The sequence below is a fragment of the Amblyomma americanum genome, chromosome 4 (genome assembly GCF_052857255.1).
Source record: "Amblyomma americanum isolate KBUSLIRL-KWMA chromosome 4, ASM5285725v1, whole genome shotgun sequence".
NCBI classification, from domain to species: Eukaryota; Metazoa; Arthropoda; class Arachnida; order Ixodida; family Ixodidae; genus Amblyomma; species Amblyomma americanum.
Window position 1 is genome coordinate 217,571,802 of NC_135500.1, and position 24,662 is coordinate 217,596,463.

The window sequence follows — 24,662 nt, forward strand, 5'->3', positions numbered from 1 at the left end:
TTTTTGCGTTAATTACCATAGTACATCGAAACAACGCGCTGACGACAAGGTCATGATAAATCATGGGTAACTTTTGTCCGCACAGGAGTACCACATTATATAGCCGAAAAAAAGAAAAACGGTTATTCATTCGTAGCAAATAATATTCGTCGAAAAAAAAATTCGTTCTCAAAATAAACGTCAAAAAAAAGTCGGCCGAATTGAAAAAAAAAATGAAAGCCGAAAAGTCCAACCCCTATGTACAATACAGCATCGCTAGAGGACTATTGCCTAACGGGGCTGTGATTACCGGTCCGCTGTGACTCTCGCTTAATTATTCCGACGCTGGCTAATGAAATTTGCGCGCTGGCCTTGTATCGATGCGAACGCGCTAAGTATCTGTGATTCAATTCAATTCGTTTATTTTTTCAGATTGGTACAAAGACAAACTCTGAATGGTCCCCTGGACTAAAAGTTGCACTAAGCAACTTGACGACGGCCCAGGGGCCACATTACAAGACAGCAGTCGACGCAGATTATCAACGTAAAGAAAACCACACTCATCAAAGGTTACATTGAAAATATATGGGCAATAAAGCAGGTCTCAAAAGCGTATATATACACGAAACAAACAGTGAGACAAAAAAAAAAGAAAATCATGAGATGATATGGAAACACACGGTCAAAGGACAATTAGTCAGTTTAAAACCAAGGCAAGATGCATCAAATCAGGGTGACGCGTAAGAGTTCAGTTGAGGTTACAGAAATAATTTTTACATTCTTTCTTAGATTGAAAAAAATTCCTTTGGATATTTGTTTAGAAGTGATGGGACATTATGCTTTAATGTCTGAAACTTGTTTTGGGTGCGGAAATAGGGAACTAGCCAGTGTGGGGGGTTTCTAGTGAATACATCTATTGTTCGCTGTTGCAACAGTTTTAAGGAAATTTGCAGATTCAACGGACGAACAATAAAGCCGGTTTAAGAGTTGATAGTCATAACTGTGCAGAAAACGAATGATCCCATACTTCGGAAATAGGTTGTTTGTAGATGTGTGCGTTCCAACATTTCCCACATAGCGCAAGACTTTCTTCTGGAGCATATTAATTTTATCAATATTTCTTTTTGTTGTTGAGCTCCAGACAAGACTGCAATAATTTATGTGGGGTGCAAATAGCACTTCGTACAACTGGGGTTTAACTCTTTCGGGAATGAGGTTTCTGCAGCAGGACAGAGTGCCTGCAACTGTAGACAGCTTCTTGCAGACATGATTAATGTGGTGATCCCAGTTTAGGTGGGAATTAAAAGTAACGCCAAGAACCTTATGCTCATCTACTGTTGTTGTGTCTTTATTCTTATAATTGATCGCTGACCAATGGCCCACTCGAAGTCACAATGTGCTCAATTGCGACAATGCTACTATATACGGCATTTTTCGCTGAAGCGCGGTGCATGCAGGCACAGGCAGGAATCCTTCGTGTACGACGGGAAGCAAAATTACAGCGAGATCGCAAGTGCACCAAATGCGTACAGTGGGCATTCTTAGGTTTGAAACTTTCTTCTAAAGACCGCAGACTCGTGACCATGCAGGTCACCCACCGAATGGCAGCACCTTCATTCCTGGCGTTATTTTTCAACAAGTCAAGTGTCATTTCATTTGCTGTATTGTGGCATACAACGCAACCAGGAACCGAGAGTTCGGCAGCACCGTATAGATTTAGGCTTAGGTTAATTACTCCTACGCTATGCGCTTAGCTTGCCAGTGAAGGATCACAAAAAGATAAGTGACGTCAAACTTCCCGGGCGCATCATTGCAGCCTACACTGGAAGGCGCGTCCATAATTGTGATGAGCGTCGAAGCGCTGCCGACATGCCAGTCGCCCGCTCCGCCCTCGAACTCTACACGCTATACATAACCGGCACAAACGAATGAAATCCGCGGAGCCTTGGTCAGTTTCTGCTCCCAAAAAGCGCAGACGCGAAGGCCGTCTGCAGTCCCCCTCGCAAAAGCCCCGTCCCCACACACTGTGCCACCCTAATGAGGACACCCACGTTGTGCCGCGCGGTTAACGCACGGTCAGCCGCCACGCGCGCCGGAAAAGCTTTCGTTTGGCGCCGCAAACCGAAGCCGCGCACCGCCCGACAAAGACCCGAAGGCCGGAAGCGCGCTGCTCGCGGCCATTCTTCTCGTCTTCCGGGACTCGCCGCGAGCACGGGTCCTGCGCTCGCGTTGTGATGCAAATCCGGCAGCGGGAACGGAGCCAGCGCTGCCCTTCTCTGCATGCGTACGTACGCGCGCACTCGCGAAACGCAGCCCCGAAAAGGCACGCTGGCGTCGAGCCATCGCGTCGTCTGCATTCCCTGGTCCGCGCTGCCTCTTTTTAACAAGCGGCCCCTTCCCCATTGTTCTACATGCCGAAGGAGAGAGGTCTTCAGTTCCTCCAGAAAGCAAGGCAACCTCAGTTCTGAGTGCTATCATGCCATAGGCCCCAATCAAAACAAAGGCGTTCACTGGCTAAGACTGCAGTATACCGTGGTTGCAGAGACGCCTTTGGGCAGAAAGATGAACTGATGAGAATTGGACGCCTCCGACGGCTGGCTCCAGAACTGAGGCTGTCTGTCGTGCAAAGAGGGCGCGCACGTTTGCCAGCCCCCAAAACCCTGTCTACAAAAAAAAATACACGAGATTCTGAAGGGAAGCTGCGCAACTCGTGCAGCTGAAGAACCCCCAGTAGAGGATGGCTGAGAGTATTAGTTAATTTTCTCTTAGTTCAAACCAGGGAAAGGCTTTACAATGAGAGATGACAGATGGGTGGCCAGCAACTCGTCTTTATGGAATTTCTGAGGGCCATGAGGTCATCTCTTACAGCGCGCTCTTCAGTTTCTTCTGGAGCCTAAAGGCACGCATACAAGAAATGCATTCTCGTCTCCCGGTCAAGCAGTATACGACCTGACAAGCGGCAGACCCCCTTGAGGATACTAGCTGCATACGTGAGGACAAAACTGAATGTCTAGCGAAGAAACTGCTTTCTATCGGTATTGGAGAAGGCCGTTGTGGGAAAAACAACGAAAATAAATGCGAACTTCGAATCGACAGCTGAAACACTACAAGGAAAGTGAGACAAAAAAGTACTCTGGGCAGCATGCCCGCCGAATTTGCGTTCACTAAGAGATGCGGAGAATGTTGCCGCAGCCTACACTGGTAGCGAGAGAGCCGCATTGTCAATTATATCCAATGTGGCGGCCACGTGATTATCGTGATGGTGATGTCGTACCACCCGGTATGAAGCGCCGCGCGTGACAAGCACAAGCTAGCGGCGTGCCATATTCGCGCCTTCTGTCTTTCAGCTCACTGTCACCTTGGGGATGTCACTGCGCCATTCATTAAAGAACGCGCTATGATTTCCCTGAGGCTTCCTTGATGGCGACTGTTGACCTCCCTGCACACAGCACGAAACGAGGCCGTCCATCAGGTACTGTATCCAGTGCAACTTGAGCAATTACCTCGTGACCGAGACGTCGGAAATGTCCGATTTCGGCCGTCATTAAACGCGCTACGTGGTTGTGTGCTACGTTCCTCAGACCTTCAAGGCAGCAGACATGTGGTTCCCGATCTCGCGAGTAATAAATACACAAATAGCAATTCCACCGCCGTGACGTGCCGTGGCAGACTTTCCGCTAGCTCTGCGCCGGCACTGGCAGCCAGATACGGTACCACCACGGTTGGCCTAGAGCGCGCGATCGCATACATACACCCGAGACAAGTCGTTGCGCCAAGTAGATCGCGAGGCGCCGCGGCACCATTTAAAGTCAATGGCGAGCCAAGAGCTCCTCCATAATTTTCGAAGTCCAGCCCGCGAGAAAGGGTACACACATAAAACAAGTTCCCACTGCGAACTTGCATCCGAACGGGGCTGCGGAAAGGCAGCTTTTTAATCGGCAGCGAGCGACCTCCCCGCGGGTGATCGCGATGTCCTTGGGGACAGTGAGGCATGCGAGCGGGGCACTGAGCCGGGAGAGGGCCAAGCGGCGGATACGTACCATGCTGCTTCTGCTTGATGAGGACGTCTGGCGAAGGCTTGGCGTCCGGCCTGAGCCCTGGCGAAACGAGACGAGAAACAGAGCGAGCGGAAGGGGGTCAATTTTGCGAGCGCTGCCGCGGGCGGGCCCGTGTATCGCCGCGGCGGCAGCCGGCCTAGGCAAGCCAGAGGCAAAAGCGCGCGAGCAGTGATAGAACGCGTCGTTTTCTTCGGCTTCGCCGAGGCATGGCGCTGAAAATGGGTCTCCTCTCTGTGTGACAGGAGTAGTTTTTAACCGAGAATACCGAGGTTATGTACAAAAAACGCGCTGCAACAACCACTAATTAGATGCACGGAGCTGTGCCAATACCTACGGTATATTATGCTTGTTCCTCCTTCGACCTCCGCTCCTAAAACAAGCATACCCACTGTTTCGCGTCTTCAGTACTGCGCAAAAAAAAAAAAAACAAGCAAATCTGGACACATCATCCTGTGACAACCTGGACCTAGGTCATCCAGCTAGTCCGCAAGTCAGCAGCCGCCAGCGCAGCCCTGGACTAGGGAGCCCCGACCACCCGGCTCCTGCGAATTACTCTATTCTTAATAAAAGATTTATTTTCTCTCTCTGTCTCTCATCCTTGTCCATTCTCATGTCTCGCCATTTTGTTCCGTCTCCTCTTTATCCGCTCTTCTGACTTTTTTTAATGTAACGCCGGCGAGTTCCTCATGTCTTCTGGAAGCCTGTAGCAATGCAGACACTGAAACAGAAGAGACGCGACTCGCCTTTTCGGCGTTTATGACGTCTCCTCTGCCTGTGCTGCTTACAGCCATCCGGAAGCCTGCACTATGCGACTGCGGTCTTTACAGACACCCCGTGCCCGCCTGGCGGTGGTGCGCGGCGCGTACCAGGTCTGGCGGCGGCCTTCCTGGCCGCCGCGTCGTCCCCGTTCTGCGCGGCGGCCTTCTCTCGCAGCAGCCTCCTCTGCTGGGCCACGCTGTGCAGCTCGGCGAAGACGTGCATCTGCGGCGGGGCCGGCGGCGCCGCGGGCATGGTGGCCGGCCTGGGCAGCGGCTGGTGCTCCTGCTGGTGGTGCAGCTGCTGCAGCTGCTTCTGGGCCTCCAGCTGGCGCCGTTCCTCGGCCAGCTTCTCGGCCTCCAGCTGCAGCAGCTGCTCCTTCTCGTGGAGCCGGCGTTTCTCCTCTTCCAGGCGCTGCCTCTCTTCGGCGCCCACCAGGCTCAGCTTGGGCACCAGCAGCAGGTGCTGGTGCTGGCCGTTGGTGCCGTAGTGGTGGATGTGGTGGTGGTGCGTGCCGTTCTCCGGGGACCTGCATGTGCCCAGCTCTCTTGGTTGGTTTTTTTTTTTTTGGAAAGGAAATGGCGCAGTATCTGTCTCATATACCTGAACCGCGCCGTAAGGAAAGGGATAAAGGAGGGAGTGAAAGAAGAAAGGCAGAAAGAGGTGCCGTAGTGGAGGGCTCCGGAATAATTTCGACCACCTGGGGATCTTTAGCGTGCACTGACATCGCACAGCACACGGGCGCCTTAGCGTTTTTCCTCCATAACAACGCAGCCGCCGCGATCTGGCGGAGTTTGAAGGATGCCTCACTCCCGCCACCGGTTGGTCCGGTATTGCACTACCTCCGGGATCGGCCTTGTCTTTAGCGCGTCTGTACTATTCTTTCTATCCCATCTTTCAACTCTCCTACTATCTGCACGTGGTAGCGATTGTGGCTCGGCTTGAACCAGTGAGCAGGCCTGTGCACTTTCCTGGCAACAACAGACAGACAGTCGGGTTCGAACCCGGGAACTCCGGCTCAGCTCCCCCTTAAACACGCTAGGAACGCTCGGCAACGCCTGTTGCAAGCTGCCCCTAAGGTGTACGCATGTCCAACATTCTCGGACGAAAATTTTGAAAATTGTAAGATACTCTTATGGAAATATCGAAGGCAATGGTCCTTTCTCCTGGTATGTAGCAAAATCTCACTTTTATAGTCTTTCCATCGATCGCATCGAACAGTTAATATTGCCGTGGGAAACCAATAGGGTTTGACGAAAGCGAAAACGTTAACAGAAAAAAATACGAGACTGCCGTCGGGTGATCTGCGGATATATCGATTGTTACAGTGAAATCTTACATTATATGAACAAAAATTTCGTTCATAAACGGTTTCCTGCTGAAAAATGCTTTTAGCCAGTATACCTCACCGCAAGGAACCTTATCTGACGCGGTCGACGACTATACCCATGGCAGACGCGAATATCTGTGGGTAACTAACTGATAAGGCCAAATACACGACACGTTCTTCTGCAGTGCCTCTGAGACCACTCCACGCGGACTGCGGCAGCGCTTGTTTGTGCCCGTCACTCCATGGTCGTTTGCACACAAGGCTCCCGTGAGGGAGCCGAAACATCATCCCATCTTTTCTTTTGGTCGGCGCCTTCTTTCGTCATATTCTGTCTGCTAAGCACAATATGAAAGAAAACATTTTATTAGCGTGCAGTCTGCGATTACTACCCTAGCATGACTAAGAAGCGTACCTTTTTATCTTATCTTTAGGCGCTTCCCCCTGCAACAACGCCTCCCACACTATCTTACCAAGTCGAACGCAGATTTAAAACAAAATGATTTCCCCGAGTGTTCATTAAGTGTTCCCTTTCGTATTACTCGCGCCTGTACATCTCAGACTTCTTCCCGAGCTGCAGCGTTTCCACGTGGTAGGCCCGGCAGCGTGAACTGAACCCTCAGATGTCCCTCTGCCCCAGAAGGAGACCACGCGTGACGAGAAACACTCGGGAGCGAAGGAGCGGTCACGCGAAGTGATGCTCGCTGCGTCTCCGCTGTTTATACAGCGATCCGGGCATATAGCGTGCTCGCACGGACCGATACGCGTGCATGCGGTGGTGGCCACACGGGAAAGCCTCGCTGCAGCAGTAAATGCGAGCGGGCAAAGCGCGCCTTCAGTGGGGCCTCTGTGCAGCATTGCGTTTCTCGTGCGGCGGAGTCGCTCGAGGCACGCGCGCGAGGCAGAGACCGCCGTGAAATACGCTAAGGGGTATTTTAAGCGGTCAACTAGCTTAGCAAAGAAGGATGTATACGTTGCTCTCGGTGCTGCACGTAAAAATACACAAAGGAAATACACGCAAGAAATGTATCAAGCAGCGGGTTTTGCGTGATCCAAACGGACAATGAAGAATAATGGAGCTGCGCTTTTACCAGGCCTTGCGTCCGAAGTGAGGCCTATTTCGTTTGTTTGACTACCCAGAGCATCGCGCACGGACTGCATTTTCCAAGATACCTTATTTGTCCCGACGTCAAGGCATTTTTGAACGCAGCATTCCGGTGATATAATGCTGGACGTCCAGCGTAACACCGACATGAGACGGCCATTTGTGTTGCAGCAGTGGAAGAGGGCGTTCTTTTCTCTTATAAACGATTTCGTGCTTACATAGTGTTAGTGAGTCAGTCTTTGGTGATCAGTAGCTTTGTCATCACTTAATGCAGAAACTTCATATCAGCGGCACAGTGCAGTCATACACAATCAAGGCGAAAAAGAATGGATGGACGACCGCTCTTCCCAAGGCGCAGAGAACGATTGCGTGATGAAAGCGCCATTATGATCTGCACATCCACTCGGTGGTGTAGCCAGACAGGCTTCTCACAACTGGGCAATCCGTCGTACCTGAGCTTGTGGCCGTAGTCGGCGACGCCGTTTCCGTTGGCGTGCGGCGCCGTGTGGCCGTTGGTGATGGGACTAGTGGACTGCGAGCTGGACAGCGAGGTGCTCCGGTCGGACATCTCGGACAGCGAGCCGTTGGTGAGCGTGTCGTGCAGCGAGTGGAACGACTCGGGCGAACCCTTGCCGTTGGTGCCGTTGGTGTACATCGTCCTGCTGGGGGCCAAAGACGGGCACGGGCGTACGCCGTTTTACCACGTGCTTTTATACCCGCCAGTGCTGTTTTTGCTGCTCCTGTTAGTTGTTCTCACGCTATTGCTGCATGTAACTGATGTAGATAACGCTGCCAAATTTCTGCAGCGCGCAACTTCTGTCGATTTTTTAACCAAGGGAACGGAGCAGCGCAAAAACAAGCAATCACACAAGAAGGACAAGACACGACACGAGCGCTGACTGACAACTGAATTTTATTGAGCGGAGGCACGCCTTAAATAAGGCGAGCAACAGAGGTGAAAAAGGAGGAGAGCGGACAATCAACAAGGATACCAGCAAGCACTCAAACCTTAGCTGCTTCCAAAAAGTCTATTTCAGCTACAAAAAGCGATAACGAGGGAGTGCTGATGCAAGTGTCTGCATATTTCTTGATATAGTAGGCTTCCAGGCTAACACGCGCAGTCTTGTCGGCACTCTTGCCTAGAATCCTAGTCTCAGCCAAACGAGCCACGCATCCTCTGCACTTAATTACGTGCGCAACCAAATGTGCGTACTTATCTTTTAATTGACTTAAATTTCGGGCATGTTCCCCCAATGGTTCATTGATGCAATGGCCAGTTTCGCCTACATTCTTCTTGTGTGATTGCTTGTTTTTGCGCTGCTCCGTTCCCTTGGTTAAAAAATGCACCAACTATCCCAAATAGAAGTTTTACTGAACTTCTGTCGAGCTTTTTCTGTTGCATTTTTATCGGCTCCTCCGTCGTATCTGGGTGTTGAAGTGATTGATTGATATACATTCCATGTGATGATTACTCTTTCATTACGCATACTTGTTTTTTCTGACGAAGGAATCGCTAATCTATCCCGCGATGCATGCGCGGATTGCCTACCTGTTGCGTAGGGTGTGGTTTCCGTTGAGCGCGTGGCCGTTGCGCGGCTTGGTGGCTGCGTTCCGGTTGCAGAGGCGGGCGTTTATCCTCCTCAGCCTCTCTTCGGGGAAGAGCTCGAGGCCGGCGCCTTTCCTCACCGTCAGCGCCATCTCCTTGAAAGACTTGAGCATGGCGATCGCCTGCGACGGAGGAGGAGGTTTGACGCGACGGCGTCGTCACAGTGCAACTCGAAGACAAAAAAAAAAAATCGGTGGCTTGTCTTGAACAAGAGAAAGTACGAGCGCTGTCAAGTTGACGCTCAAGTGTAGTGCAAGTGACGTGCCGAATCGCGCGTACGCAAATTGTACACTTATAGGTATATAGGTACAATGGTCACATACAGGAAGAGATCCCGTAGCCCACATCTGAGCTGGGACCTCCTTCGTAACCTGCTGCGTTATTTTATTTACATATCTAGATACCTATCTTTATCTGGGGGGAGAGCAAAAACGCAGAAAAAGAAATCATTCGGAGCTCTCCACTATAAGGCGTGCCCAACAACCAATATCGTTACATTAGCGCGTAAAAACTAATTAACCATTAAACAGTTATGCTGACATTTAAACACATCCGAAAACTTTGTATCCAAAATACAACTAAAGGTACACTTCGGTACCTGAAGATTTTGCGCGCCGAGCATGCTCGGTTTTATGAGCATGCTTTCGCGCTTCAAAAATGCAGCCGTGACAAATAGAGTGACACCACCGAGTTGCCAACTTCCCATTAAAATTTTCTATGGCATTCTGTTGGCTTTCGATTGAATTTTGCCGCCTTCAGATACCGTTTCCGGCTGTTGGATGTCAGTGATATTTTACAAGGGTCACCCCAGCATTTGTGGGCGGCAACAGCGAGAGACATCTCTTTATAACGAGGAGGAAGCTAGGCGTTTGTTCTCGCACAACGAAGAGAGCGAGCAAATATTTACCACGCAATCGGCCCACCAAGCGTGCGCTGCGACAAAAGCGCATACCGCACTCAAACAAACGGACGCAAACGCATTTCCCGCGTAAATGCGCGGCACGATGCAACATCTTTCGAGGTGGGGCGTTCAGGCTCCCAAGGCCTCGCGGCGCCGCACGTTTGCCGCTTAATAACAACAACGAGAGCGGAGCCGGGGAAAGGAAGATGGATCACCTCCGAGAACTCGACGTTTACGAAACCCTGGCCGTTGACCTCCGTGATCTGGTCGCCGATTTCGAGACCAGCAATTTCGGCGAGACCATGCGGTTTCACGGTTTGTACAAAGATTCCGGGCAGCTCTGGTGGTCCCTTCACGACGCTGAAACGAGCAGAAGATGAATGGAACGTTTAGCTTCATCGTTCTTTTTTTTTTTTAATGTTACGGAAATCGCGGAGCAGTGTCCGAGTGCCTGCCAATGTTTAGTACAACAAGTAGTAATAGTTGTAAGTTGTTTATTAAAATAATAATAAAAAGGAAGGAAAAGGTTTTTGCTAGCCCCGGCATCTGCCATCGATACTGAAGCACCTGAGCTGGGGCAGCGGAAATAAAGGATAGCAGGCAGAATGGAGAAATGAAATGAAAGAGGTGAGGGGACAGGAAGGGAGGATAGGGGGGAGAGGTAACATACACAAAAACAATTTACACAATGTTATGATTTAACGCTGCAGATTACGCGAGACAGTCAGCGAGTACCAGCTTGAACCAAACGCTGATGCAAAAAAATAAAAATAAAAAGAACATTCACTTCAGCTGTGCAGGTGCGACCAAACATGTCCCATTTTTCTTGTGAATTCTTCGGTTCATTTTGTATTTTCGAAATTTCAACCAAACAATGTGCATATTTTTGGGACAGAAATTTCTTGCATGTTGCCCTACATGCAGTAAAGCTGTATAGGATCATCATCACCATCAGCCTGACTACGCCTACTGTAGGGCAAAAGGCCTCTCCCATGTCTCTCCAATTAACCCTGTCCTTTGCCAGCTGCGGCCACCATATACCCGCAAACTTCCTAACCTCATCCGCCCACCTTGCTTTCTGCCGCCCCCTGCTACGTTTGCCTTCTCTTGAAGTGCACTCCGTTACCCTTAAGGACCAGCGGTTATCTTACCTTCGCATTACATGCCCTGCCCAAGCCCATTTCTTTTTTCTTAATTTCGACTAGGATGTCATTAACACGCGTTTGTTCCCTCACCCACTCTGGCCGCTTCCGGTCTCTTAACGTTACACCTATCATTTTTCTTTCCATGGCTGGCTGTGTTGTTCTTAACTTCAGCCTAATAAGCCGACAGTTACGCCACGTGACAAATCTAAACAGGAACAGTAAACTATATGACGTGTGTAAGGAAGTAGTAAGGAGGAGCGAATACTTCCGCAAGTCTTGCTATTTCGCGTAAATAGTTGAACGCACCTCTCTGCATGCTCAGCGCCCCTAACAGCAGCTCCAAGTTTGCAACTTTTGTGTTCGTTCCAGTCGGGCTATCGGATTACCTTACATAGGCTGACTTCCGCTTCTCTTGGTCCTCCATCACGTCCGACCGGGAAACGACGTGACCACTTTCCTTTTCTTTCTTATCTTTTCTCAGAGGCAAAGATAAGAAAGCGGAAGACAAGTGATAAGGAGAAACGAAATTCAGCGTTGGTTGCGTTCTCGCCTTTTCTGCGTGTCTAAAAACAAGGAGGAGACAGAGCCTGCGTGGTTACCTTTGGTCTGAAAGGTGAGTGACTCTTTCGCCTCGCTTTCACGGCGTCATGGCACGAGCCAGTCCAAAAGCAAACCAAGTTTTTCCCGCCCTTCTCTTACCTTGCCGTTACCATCCCCAAAGGGTGAGGGTAGCGGTAAGGTAAGAGTCTTCACTGAGTACAAAAGGAAGGCTTAGGAGAGGCCCTCGCTATCCGAGCTGCGTGACAAAAAAAAAAAAAATGTGCCGGAAGTCACGTGTTTTTGCAAGAAGTACTGGGAGTCTTTGGCCGATGGCGCAGCCGATAGTAACGTTGGGGCAGCGGCGTTGTCTTCTGCGCATGCGCACCGAGGCGGCGGCCAGCTAGCGAAGGGAGGCCCCACGTCCGGCTTCAAAAATTGTGACGTAACGACCCCTTCTAAGCTCTTCGCTTCCTCCATGACGTGCAGGCTGTTTCACACTCACAGGAAAACTGCCGATACCCTGCCAATGACAGCCGGGGAGAATCGGCGGCAAAGGCGCATGCTCTTTGCGCGCATGCGCATGGTGCCGCTCATTCTCGCCGACTCTCGGCGGCAGCGGTTCTCGAAGCGCGGCGGTCACGTGCTCCCAGTTTCAGTGTGAAGCAGATTGTACAATCAATAATAACCTTCGGAATCATAGGTAGGAAACAATGCACGCGAAGTTTTCTGAGCATCAACAGAGAGTTTCCATTTTCTCCATGTGAAGCAAATTTGGGCAAGCCATCATTTGATTGTTTGGTTTCAACGGAAGCCCTATGCGAACTCGAGGATTCAGATATCTCGCGAAGTGCCGGCTGTACAGGATATGACTATGAGGTTTCTCCAGACGATGCTAAGTGTACACCTGTGCGACGAACTGCACGGCACTGAAACCGGGAGACAAGTAAAGTTGTGCCTTGCTAAATGCAGCCGCCTGAAACAATTTCTGGAGCCTAGTATGACTAAAGCCCCTCTAAGTATAATCAGTGAAGAACCTCACGGTCGTTGCAAGTAAAGCTTTGTCTGCGAAGACAAGACAAAAAAAAGTTCTAAACCCTCCATTAGCTCTCTCGCAATTTATCCAGTTACTGCTGATTCCCTCGGGCGCCTTCACTAGGCGGACGCCCAGACTATTCAGACGCATCCCGTGTGCGTCACCTCTGCACGTCACAATCTTCCGCTGACATGCGTCCGTGCACTGCACACTTTATACTCGAGCGTACAGAGCCAAGAAATGATGGCGTGCAGGCGCCACAGCTAGTTGCCCTGTACATGCTCTCACCGCCTCGTGTTCAGCACCGTTTTTCGTGAAGATTGCGTACAAACCGTGTGGTTGAATCCGCGCTTTAGACGAAGCATTTTGCCAACACGTTTCCGCATGCTGTGCTGGGCAGCTGACCCAATATGCAGCTGCTCGCAGTGAAGCGTCATACAGCAGTGCAAGACTGCTTTTTTTTTTTCCTGTTGCTGTCGATCGGGGAGAAATATTTTGGTGATCCCTGTATGCCAAAATACAGACTTCACTTGAAAGCGCATTGTGGCATTGATCGATGTCACAGACGCGATAAAAATGGTTGCTTGATGAACATTTTTTGCGATGACTGCATTTCGCTCGGACGATGGGACAGCCATCCTCACCTGCAGCCCAGGCTGGAACCACCGATGCCCGAGATGAAGACTTTTGTCTCGACGAACTCATCGAGGCTGGAACCGCTGCTCACGGAATGCTGCAAGGAGATGGAAGGGAGAAGACTGCTTATAAACACGCCCAGCGAGTGCTCTTTGTGCGTGCAAGATGCCCACAAAATTCCAGCGGCCCTTGTGCTTTTTTTTTTTGTGAGACTATATAAGTTCGATCTGCCACTGCACAGAGTCGATCGAGGACCCTCCGACGCGTACGCAGTGCCTGCAAGGGCATCGCGAACGGCCACAGTGGACGCATCGCCCTTCCAGCACAATGATTCTTCACGAATTAGAAGAATCTCCTTCGTTTAATTCAAACTTTCGGCATATTCGAATGACGTTTTAGTTCCGTTAACATGACGTGTATCAAGGGGTGTATCAATTCGAATTCCGCATAAATAAAAAAAATCACGATCCTCTTCGAGTTCTAATTATGAAGTGTCGATTTTGTGCAAGTGAATCATTCAGCTTGCCTAGATTACTTTCTTCATTGGATCAATGAGGCTATTCCCTTATACGTACATTACTCCATTTGATCTTAAGGAAAAAAAGAAAGTTTTTTTTTTACGTTAAAGTGCGTTATGATTTCAGCGCGGAGCTGTTTAGAGAACGTTACGCTGCTAACACAGCGCACTAACAGCCATTAGGCCGCTTCCGCAGTGAAAACTAAATCCGCTCGACGAAATGCAGTGACCCTGTTACTAAGTGGCCTTTCAGTGCTGGTGCAAGCACGTAAGAAGCGGGTGTTGCCTGGGCGGCACAGGCAAGCGGAACTTACCGTCCCATCAGAGCCGCTGCTGCAAGGGTCAGGCTCCACCATTTTCCAGGTGATGGGGTCCCGCTTGTTGCTGTTCGTGGTGGATATTACAATAAGAAGAAAAAATAGCATTTTGAATTGCAAAACCGAACGCTCTGGTTTTCACATAGCTCGCGACACCTAACTTTCCCAGCTATCCACCCTTCTTCTAACCCTCCAAGCTTGATAAGACAAGAAAAATTCGTGTAATTAATTATACACCTTTCTTTTGCAATTTCAATCATAAGGACCGCGAAAGTGATAACTAGATATATTTCTTTGTGTCAGAAAATAACTAGGGCTAAGGTGAACTCTGCATACATTGGCAAAGGCTACTGACGAATCCGAATAATCAGCCAGTGTAATGGAAAACTGAAAATTGAGCTTATCGTGTGTGCGTGCCTCTGCAATTGCCCCACCGAGAGCTCCTTGCTGCTAACCCTTCTACTCACATTTTTCCTTTATCCCTCTGCAACAGACGTAATAATTGGGCTAGCAGGTTTAATAAACACAGGAATCACTAGATAAGATTAGTCTCTTCTTCCGCGGCTTATTGCCGGTCATAAAAATCGGGCCTTACCCATAGGCTGGTCGTGCAGACTTCGGCTTTGTGCTCAGCGCGGTTAGTATGCCTTACATCCGTAGTCATAGGGGCATTGCACTATACATCGCCAGTGCTAATTGATGTATGATACACAGCAGAGTGTTCCGAAAATGTGTACTAAGCGGACGATATAGAATATAAGAAAGAGTCATTCCTGCCCTACGATACAGAGGTGCACGGCGCAGAGAGTGGCTATGTTCTCTCAGCCTCTACATATTCTTTCTTTTCATGTCACACCGCCTGAGAGATAGGAGACATTCATCTCATGCAAAGATCGGGCGAAGGCAGACGTGGTTGGGGTGCACTTACTCTTTTATAGGAATCATCCCGACGCCTGCAGAAAAGAGAGAGAGAGACGAGGAGGAATAAGCGTCCAGTTCCTAAGCACGCGATGAAGATTATATAGATTGTAAATGAAGACAAAGGGAGCCATCAGGCATCTAAGATAACGCGCTCCAAAAGGAAAGTAACTCAAGATAAGCTTGAGATTCCATCCAACTCACTTTTGACTTTGAGCACTATGTTGGGTTTCGCCTTGAGTAGCGCCAGGACTTCTTCGTGGATGAAATGGTCGATGGGGTAGCCGTTGATGCGTATGATCTGGTCACCCACCTGCGAGCGCAGAGGCGAATGCACAAAATGAGAAGCCGCACTTTCATTTGCCACAGAAGCGTGTACGTTCTGGCGAAGGCCACTGCATCTGCGAATCGGAGCACTTCCTCAGGAGTCCGTTGCTCCAAACGCAAACGTGTCTGCAGGTTAAAGTGCATTCATAAGTGTTTCGTATTCACAGTATTCAAAATTTGATTGTCCAACACAAGCGCTCTGTCGCTCGTGCTTTTGCGAAGGAGGGCGAGTACCTCGTCGACTGAATGGACGTTTGGCTTCCGCCGGTTCCTCTGAGTGCAGACTTCGAATGAGAACGAGCTCACGTTACCGAGCCATGGCGAAAGAGGCTAAGAATCAAACGTTAAGAAAGAAGACAGCAGAATTCTTTACCACCACAAAATGTGCGCGTGCAACAGGCTATACATGTGGAAGCGTGGCGTTCGTCAGATCCCATCACAAATGAAATGGAGGGCAGAAAAGAAAGCCCCAGAGCTGAGGACATAAAAGCAAAAAGAATCAGACACTCAAAAAACGAACAATAGGAATATCATTCTTTGCCACCACAAAACGCCGCTCGCCAAACTACCGTTTAGCGCGCGCCCCCCCGGTGCTTTTCGCGCGATACTATATGCTCTTTGACAGCGATCACGAGGGAAGGCGGAAACGCCACGTACGCGCGTACACGAGCGAGCGGCTGAATTCGCCGAAGAGAGATGGCTTCCTTCTCCGCCTCACCGCGGCCTCTCTTCTTCGTAGCAGCATCGCACGGACGCACGCACATGCGGCGCATGTGACCGGGCCACGGAAGTGCTGGCTGGCCGTGCCTATTCATCACGCGCCAGAACCGGGAACGTGAGCTGCGTGCGCGCGGGTCACTCGGCGGTGCGCGCCGAGTCAATTGATGGAAGAAGCGCGGATTTGCGGAGCATTATTAGTGGACGCGCTTTTTTTCCCACGCCTGCGTGACACGAGCGGTCCAGAGGAGAACGCCGGCGCCAGAGTGTTATATGGCGCGCGTGCATGCAAGTAAGTGCGCGGTCGCGCCTTCTCTGCGTGCTTCGTCTTCCATTCTTTATTGTCTTCGTTTTTCTTCGTTCTTTCGCGTGCACGAGCGTTTATCGAGACAGGCTCGTTTCGCACCTGCGTTATTATTCACCGGGGCTGGTTCCGCGGGTGGGCAGATTGTGCAGCCTTTGTCAAAAGTAAAGAGTGCAAGGGATTTGCTTCTAAGCCATGTGGCGGGGCTCTTGCAGCACCCGTGGAAGTCTTCACTTTCGCAAGGGGCGATGACGAGACGTCCTCTCACTTTCAACAGGTGCAGAACTGGTGCACAACGAGCCACACAGCACGGCCCAGAAGCACAGCGCCGGGCCTCTATACTTTCGACAAAGGCTGCGCGTGTTATAAGGGCGGGTTTAAAGCGGTGGAATTGCCGTTTTAAGCAGAAATTTCCTACGGGGCAACCGCATTGCATCCATTTTCCGGACTAAGAAAGTCCAAGGACGAATTTTCGCACCCCCCTCCCCCCTTCCCACCATATCCCTTGATGTGTTATACAAGCAAAGTATTCGAAAACTCACTAGCTGCCTCACACCAGGCTCTCGTCCTTCACCATGTTCGGTTTCAAAGGTTCCTGTAATACTCACAACAAGGCGTTCCTTCAACCATGTACGCATAAGTGCTCGAGTTAAGGAAGCGAAAAAGACGCGCGGGTTGGGAAGCGCCGGGTTTCGTGAGAGAAAAACGCAGGAGAAGAGTGTGTCGGTTGAGAACGCATCCTCTGTTGGCGCACGAACTGCCTTGCGCGTCCAGAGGCGCGCATTTCGTGCCGCCGTGTTTGGTCCCCGCTGGTCCGTGTACAGCGGGGATTGTGCAGTGATGCCTACTCCTTATTGAAAATATACCTGCGCTCAAAAGACACGGACTGAAAGATAAAGACACACACACACACAAGCGCTGTGTGTGTGTGTCTTTATCTTTCAGTCCGTGTCTTTTGAGCGCAGGTATATTTTCAATATGGTAAACCAACTCGCCCAACAAGCCACTATGCTGTGATGACCCCCATAATGCGCAGGTCCACACGGGACGGAGAGGCAAAGAGACACCGTATGGCTCAGTTTAAACAAACAGGTATATTCAATAATTACACATGATTAAGGTTATACATCAGAGGCTGGGGCGTCCGAGCTTACGTGCCGACGACTTCATGGGGGCGATGGAGTGGCTCCGGAGTTGGGCTCGAGCGGTTGCTGGCAGAAGCTGCACGCCGTCGGGCTTCGGCGCTGAAGGCCCTCTTGGCGAACGATGTCGTCCTGAGCGTGTATGCAGTAGAATTTCAATAGTCGTCCGTTTCTTCGAGGATGGTTCACAAACCCTTCCTCTAGTGTCGTTCGGCTTGGAAGATGAACAGGAGGCGAGCTTGTAGATGATGACAGCAGAGCATAATTTTACAACATACGTATACAGAGTTAAACTGGAAAAAGCAGAACTGAATTTACAAAAGAACAAACTTTGCACTACTTTACTCATCGACCGGGCAGGTTAGTGCCTAAGTAGCATCACATTACATGCTAAGCATGGAGCCCCAGCTCAGACTGGACTGCATCCGTTTACATGCGCTTTTAAGCACTTGATTAACAAAGGACTAAGGGCGGTCATTTTCAGTGGCCCGCCCAAAGCATCAATTCTCCAATGAAAAATAACATGCGAGATGGGGACAACCCCTTGGGTTGGGCTTAGCCTCGAACCCAGATTCTTGTTAACAATACAAACTAAATAAACAACAAAAACGTCACCACTTTCTCTCAAGTGAGAGTATCCACAGGCTCTCCCTTCGGAGCTAATCCTTGCCTCAGGCATGCATACCGCCACCCACCATCGGTCCGCGTCGTTCGTCAGCAACAGAGGAGGGGGCGAAAGCGCCCTCGATGCTGCCGCGCTACCGACGGCGGGACACAGCTAATAATCATGAAGGGGTTCGTCTGTCGCTCCGGGAAACCAGATTAAGGGTCGCGCCTGTCTTTCCACATTCTTGGCGAGTACTGCCTGTCTGTCTGACAGGTGTCCGTCACGGCCCTTCTGGGAATGCGCTTTTGTTCACGAGGCACCGCGGGAAGCTGTGGGTGCCTTCCCGGCGATAGCCCACGTCGTAAGGGGGTGGGGGGTCCGTGCGTCAAGCGACAATTTTCGTTCCCGGTATGTACTCGGGGCTCTCGTTTCCGCGTGTGCCAGCGTCCTGCTTTCTGCAAAGGTATGCAGCTGGAAAAGAGGGGCGGCCTTAAGCCCCAACTCGATACACACACAAGGAATGTACCTCGTAGCACACAAGGAATGTCACAATGCCTACTCCCTTCGCATGTCACACAATAAGTTCTGCTACGAGTACCCCGATCGTTTCTTATCCCTCAAGCGGTTCGTCCGTTGCTCCGAACATCTTGAAGGATGCTGGCGAAGAACTGCGAGAGGAGTGCTAAAGTTCTTGTTTTGCTTCTTTCACCTTCTTTTTAGTTTGTCAACACTCGCCACAAAATGGAAAAATTCTGAAAAAATAAGTTTATTTTACGCGACTGCCTAAAATGCAGGAATCGGCAGAACACGCCACACCTCCCTGCATCACGCACCGATTCCACTTGAGAGGCTCGGAAGAAACAACGCAAGTCGCCAGGTATTTAAGCCTTCGCATGTGCACTATATAAGGAGACAAATGTAGGATAGGATAGGATAGGACACACTTTACTGCTCTAGCAATGTCTTTCGGACAGACAGAGGTCTTCATCTTCAAGCAGATGTCTCCCTCCGTCTTGCAGAGGTCGGCGCCCCTATTCCAGGGCACCGCTGGGTTTGGCCGCTCGCTGGGCATGGATGACCAATCGTCTTTGGAGGATTGGGCGAAGCCGGCCACTTCGAAGAAGAAAACGTGAAAGGCAAAGGCGCGTAAATGAAGTTGGGCACGCGCGTTTGCTGCGGTGAGGAATAAACCCAGCAGTCAAGCCTAAGACGCGCTTTCTCAACGAGTTTTACGTACAAAATGAGCAACGCATTCGCCATACGTGGAAGGCGCATGCACCCGCGCCATCTGGTCACGGATAAGGAGCGCGCACGCATCAAGAGGTGCGTACACAGTCGAAGGCGCCAACATCCAAGCGGGTATACCTATATACGATATACGCGATGACGAACCGAGAGCTGCACACGCGAGGCTCTTCACGCCTCGCGACTCTCTCACGCACGCTGCTCGAATGACGGATCTGGCGAATTCAGAAAGGAAAAAAGGAAAGAAATAAAGACAGATAAAATCGTAAGCGCATGCAGGTGGAAGCTTAGCGGTCCGTGTCTTTGCGGGACTACGACGGCGTGCAGCGGTGGAGATTCGTGGCCCGAAGCGCTTGCATGCTCCGTTTTGGGCTGAAAAATCGAGCCAGAGAGAGAGAGCGAGGCGCGCGCACACACACCTCGTGGGCCAGGCACACTTGCGTGCCGGGTCGGCAGCAACGACACGAGGCGAGAATAGCCGAGCAGAAGTGGAGAGACGGAAGACCGCGCATCGACCACAATGGACCACCGGCAACAGAGCGCGTGCCATCCGCTATGCAGGGCTAGCGCCAGACGAACAAAACAAAAGAGACGGGGAAACGCACACAAATGAGGAGACCCTTTGCTCTGGAGCATAAGCTGCTGCTAAACGCACGCAACCCGTGAGCTGGGTATGCAGAGGTGGGAGAGAGGGAAGCGGGGTTGGAGGAGGGAGCGGAAGAACCGTGAATGGGGAAGAGTTGCTGCGTTCCTGCAATAGACGGAGGAGGAGAGGGAGAAGGCGAGACGTGCTTAAAGGCTACAGCTGCACCAGCTAGCTATAGCGCAATTGGACCGGCAACTGGACGGAGCAGCAAAAAAAGAAGAGACGGGAAGAAAAAGAACGAAATAAAAGGCGCGTGGCAACACCGTTGCGCGCGTGAGTTGCTCACTGACCGCCGCGACAACCATTAAGAGCAGCCGCGTTGCGCGCATGCCTTACACATATACGGGTCCCGAACAAGACTTCAGGCCCGCCGGCTTCCTCGTAATATCCCGTTGCACACCTCGACTGCGCGCTGCTTGGCTGCTTGTTTCCCTTTATTTCTTCCTATACTCCTCCTTTCTGCTTCTTTCTAGAGCGCCGCTTGACGACTCGCAGCGCACTTGAGGTGGCCGCGACAAGGCGGCACATCTGTCGCCATCCCCAGTCGGCAGCCGGAAGCCGCGCTGCTTCCGAAAAAAGAAACTGCGCCACATTCGGCGGCTGAAATGACAGGCGCCGTGTTCGGGTGCAACTACCACGCACTGCTTGAGAGCAACGGATATATACCGCTGAATTTACCGGCGCCCTGCAGCCTGCAGTAAGCGGGCAGACTGATGTGTGTGCAGAAGCGGTGCCACGGACCACACACGCCTATACGCCGTGGGCAGTCTTCGCATGTTTATATTCCTATTTTATTTTTTCTTTCCCCTTTTACATCCATCTTCCTTGCGCGTGTGCGTGCGTGCGAGTGAAAGAGCGAGAAGAGAGCGGCGGTTGGAGACAACCGGACTCTCTGGTGACTGCGGCTCTCAGTTCGTTGCATGCACCGCGACACCAATCCAGCGCCGCGACGACAAATGCCATTGAACGAGGGCTATACGAACAATTACCCAAGCATTCGCGTACCTGCACGCAAGCAGGCTTCGTAAGGAGAGCGTAGTGTAGTGTGTGCAATCGCCTAGTTTCGCGCCGATGTCGCTGACTCTGCCTTTTAATTTTTTTCTTTAATTTCCGTACTTGTGACCCGGATATCAGATACGACAGCCAGAGCGTACGAGCCGCCGACACCTATCGCCGCTAGCAGCTTGTTAGAGAGTAATTCAGGTCGGCATACATCGTTCTTGTAATCGGAGAGCTCGTCGAGGCGCGCGCTTTACTGTTTATTATTATTCAGTTTTTTGCGCGCCGGTACAACGCAACTGCTCACTGGAGAGTGTTACAGTAACGAGAAGGACCGTTCCGAGCACCGATCAGACTACGGGATCAGCGTTAGAGCTATTCGTTGTACCGCGCAACGATTTGGGACGGTGAAAGCGTCTCTGAAAGGCCTCCTGTCCCGCTGGAACGCGAGCATTAATAACCTGGCGCGCCTAAGGATGGCCTTGTGGCAGCAATTAAAACTCTAAACCCCGGGGCGGCTCTTGAGCAGCGTCTAACACGGTGCACGCAGATGTCTATAATATGGGTTATAAGACATGGGGCACCCGATTTCGCAATTCATGTGGCCGACGTTTAATTGAAAATAAAAAGGCGTGTCCACCTTGACGTCATTGTTTCTTTGTTAAATTTACACTTTCATCTCTTACTTTTTTTTTCTTTTTCTATAAATCCTGCAGTCGAAGCGTGGGGGGGGGGGGGGGGAGGGTGCGGTTTCGCTTTTCATTCCACAAGGGAGAAGGAAAACTTTGCCAGCACATTTAATTTTTTTTGACCGATGACGATGTTTACGAGATATGTATACATATATGTTCAGTCTATGCAAACACAACACACGTTATAACTAGCAGTCACAAAAGAGCTTACAACTGCACAGATTACGGGTCCAAGCGACATAGAACTGGAGGGAACTGCCCGAAAGAAGACAAAAATACATAACCGCGTGGCACATCGCAAGAGGTCTGAGTGATACGCTGGCGATGAGCTGCACACAAATGATAGGCAAAGGTGAGCGGCGACCACGCACGGGAAAAGGAACCAAGAATCCGCGAACGGGGCAAAAATAGGCCCCTATCACAGCGCCACACCGGCAAGCGGCCGGCCTCACGCGAATGTCTTTCGGCTGCTGCATCCTGCAGATAGCTGCATGCGGCGAGCACACGGGACAAGCGCCGCGGAAAGGCCCCCGCGTCACGTGGGGCCCTGAGTGCAGTAAGCCCGACGCGGTGAAGGAAGACAGCTTTCGCTCCGGGACAGGCGCCCATCAGGGAAACGAGCCTCCGACAACAACGGAGACCGGAAATGCTGTGTTCGCGGCATTTAACAAACCTCGAACGGTTTTCGATGACGCAGAGATCCACGCATCCATTGTCGTGAGAAAGCAGCGTCTGTGTAGGAATTCCCCGAGCGGAAAACTTGATGAGCTCGGTTTTTCTAACGAACTTCAACTTCACAGCGCGCTTTTGTCGGCTCGTTTTGGCTGTTTGTTTGTATTTCCTCTTAATCAAGTGAATATTGTAAACAGAGGCTGGTGCATTATAACAGCACCGGCTACTACAGGTTCCCTGTTTCCAGCGAACACGTGCTAGTGCACCACACAATGAAACAGCATTAATGAGCATAAATTATCAAGAAATGCGCTTCTCTTAAGTGATCTACGAATTATTTCCAACGCTGGTGCTCTAAATCAACGTTTCGAGACAGGCAACTCAAATATCGTCTGCGCTGTACTGAGCTCCAAAAGCAGCAGTTGCATCGTACCCGGGAACTCCGGCTACTGATCCGGAGTTCCCGGGTTCGAACCCGACCGCGGCGGCTGCGTTTTTCCTCCATAAAAACGCTAACGCTCCCGTGTGCTGTGCGATGTCAGTGCACGTTAAAGATCCCCAAGTGGTCGAAATTATTCCGGAGCCCTCCACTACGGCACCCCCTTTCTTCTTTCACTCCCTCCTTTATCCCTTCCCTTACGGCGCGGTTCAGGTGTCCAATGACATATGAGACAGATACTGCGCCATTTCCTTCCCCGAAAACCAATTAATAATAATATTATTATTATTATTATTATTATTATTATTATTATTATTATTATTATTATTATTATTATTATTATTATTATTATTATTATTATTATCATCATCATCATCATCATCATCTCTCGCATCGGGCCATATCAACTAACGAAGCTTTCTCCCAAGCAACTTTATCAAAGCCTCCAGGAATTTTGAGTAACGGTTTATAATCGTACTGCTCGAAGCGTATAGGAATCTCCGAATGAAAATGAGCGCAGTGTGCATCGCAAGACAAACGTTACTCGTAATGTATTAATATGGCGGCGCCGGCCGTTTAGATCGATCACCAAGCTATTCTCGTCTATATATACTCACACCCTGCTTTCGCTTCGACGCCTTCTCGGCCGCCATGCATGCTATATCTGTCGGTTCGAGTCCGACGGGGGATCGAGCCTCATCGGCTGCTCAGTCAATAAAGGAGCCGCTCAGAAACAAGGCATTAATCCGTCAGGATCGCGAGCAGTCAGTTGGCCGCTGCACTCCAAAATTAGGCCGCGAAGCTGCTTCGGAGCCTATCTGAGTAGCGCGTGCCATACAGCTGATCGGTCACGCGAATCGGCATGCGACGCGTCACGTTTACAGATGCACGCGCACACTTAAACGATAGCGCATCAGGCTACCGTCCGTTCACGAGGTGTTTAATGGGGCGGCGCAGCGGACCCGTGTGCGCAGGCTGCATGTAGCTCGTATACGGACGCGTATAATATACGAAGGAGCGAGGAACTGCAAGCCACGACTGCGATCGCTCGATAGCGATGCGCCGCTGTAACACCTTGATTGCACTGACGTGGACGACGCCAGGCTACGCAACAATCGCCTCGCTGTATCCATCAACGCAAGAGTATATAGATAGTACATGTATATATACAATGGCGGCTTAAGGTACACCAAACAAAGCGGCCTTTCACTTGATGCGCAGCCGCTTTTCTTCGCTGCCATGATGCCTCTCCATTACACGCTGTGTGCGCAGGCACCGAGACGGGAGTCGATTGGGTCACGCCGCCGAGGATGCAAAATTACACCGCTTCGCCCCCTCTGATTTGAGCGACTCCCAGAGCTTAGAGCTACGTCAGCGTACAAGGCGCCCTGTGCTATGGGCGTCATTTGGTTTGCGGTTCTTTTCTTTGCCACGTACTCTTTCTTTTTTATCTTTCCACCAGGGATGAGCACGCCGCGCGGTTCATTGTGAGGGCGCTGCTGTTGACGATGATATGGACCGAAGAGCCGTTCACGGAATTCCAGTAGGAATTCCAGTAGTACTGTGCTGCATAGGCCTCGTACCGGTGTGACGCTCAGCCTCATAGGAATAACAGGACAGAGAAGAAGCCTCCAGCGAACCAAGCTGACGAAAGTTCGTTGCCATCGAGTTGGCCGGGTGTTGTTGCCTTTGCGAGAACGGTCTTAGCTTGCCGACCGAGCCCACGGCTACATTTTGATGCGGGGTGGGACTCCGTGACGCGACGCTCGTCAAGGCCAAATGTTGGTGAAGAGAAGTAGTTGATATTGTTTAGTACGACCTTTCACTAAGGTTGTGGTTGCGCGCGCGCTGAATGGCACGCAAGCGCATCAGCTGCATCGTTTCCCGGGAGGCCTGACATGTGACGACATCCACTGAGGCACTAACGACTTCCCTTGGGTCTCAACCTTACAACGAATTTCGGTGATCTCTGACGCAGAAAGGTGCATCAGAAAAGGCACCCAAAGCAATTCGGCGCTGCTCGGCAAGAGTTCT

The 24,662-nt window shown here is 50.8% G+C and overlaps 1 protein-coding gene across 16 annotated transcripts in view; it reads right to left on the minus strand.

Moving 5' to 3' along the window:
* LOC144129350 (uncharacterized) overlaps positions 1-24,662 on the minus strand; it is a 116,571-nt gene that overhangs the window by 21,288 nt on the left and 70,621 nt on the right. For 9 of the 16 annotated variants that reach the window (XM_077663404.1, XM_077663406.1, XM_077663414.1 and 6 more), the window contains 9 exons: positions 15,043-15,151; positions 14,849-14,873; positions 13,918-13,987; positions 13,095-13,183; positions 9,948-10,092; positions 8,775-8,953; positions 7,678-7,887; positions 4,904-5,322; positions 4,020-4,076 (listed from right to left, as the gene is read on the minus strand). In XM_077663404.1, the coding sequence (XP_077519530.1) occupies positions 4,020-4,076; positions 4,904-5,322; positions 7,678-7,887; positions 8,775-8,953; positions 9,948-10,092; positions 13,095-13,183; positions 13,918-13,987; positions 14,849-14,873; positions 15,043-15,151 (1,303 nt within the window). Of the gene's footprint in view, positions 1-4,019; positions 4,077-4,903; positions 5,323-7,677; positions 7,888-8,774; positions 8,954-9,947; positions 10,093-13,094; positions 13,184-13,917; positions 13,988-14,848; positions 14,874-15,042; positions 15,240-24,662 lie in introns of all 16 variants that reach the window. The other 7 variants (XM_077663418.1, XM_077663410.1, XM_077663412.1 and 4 more) reach the window with 4 other exon arrangements.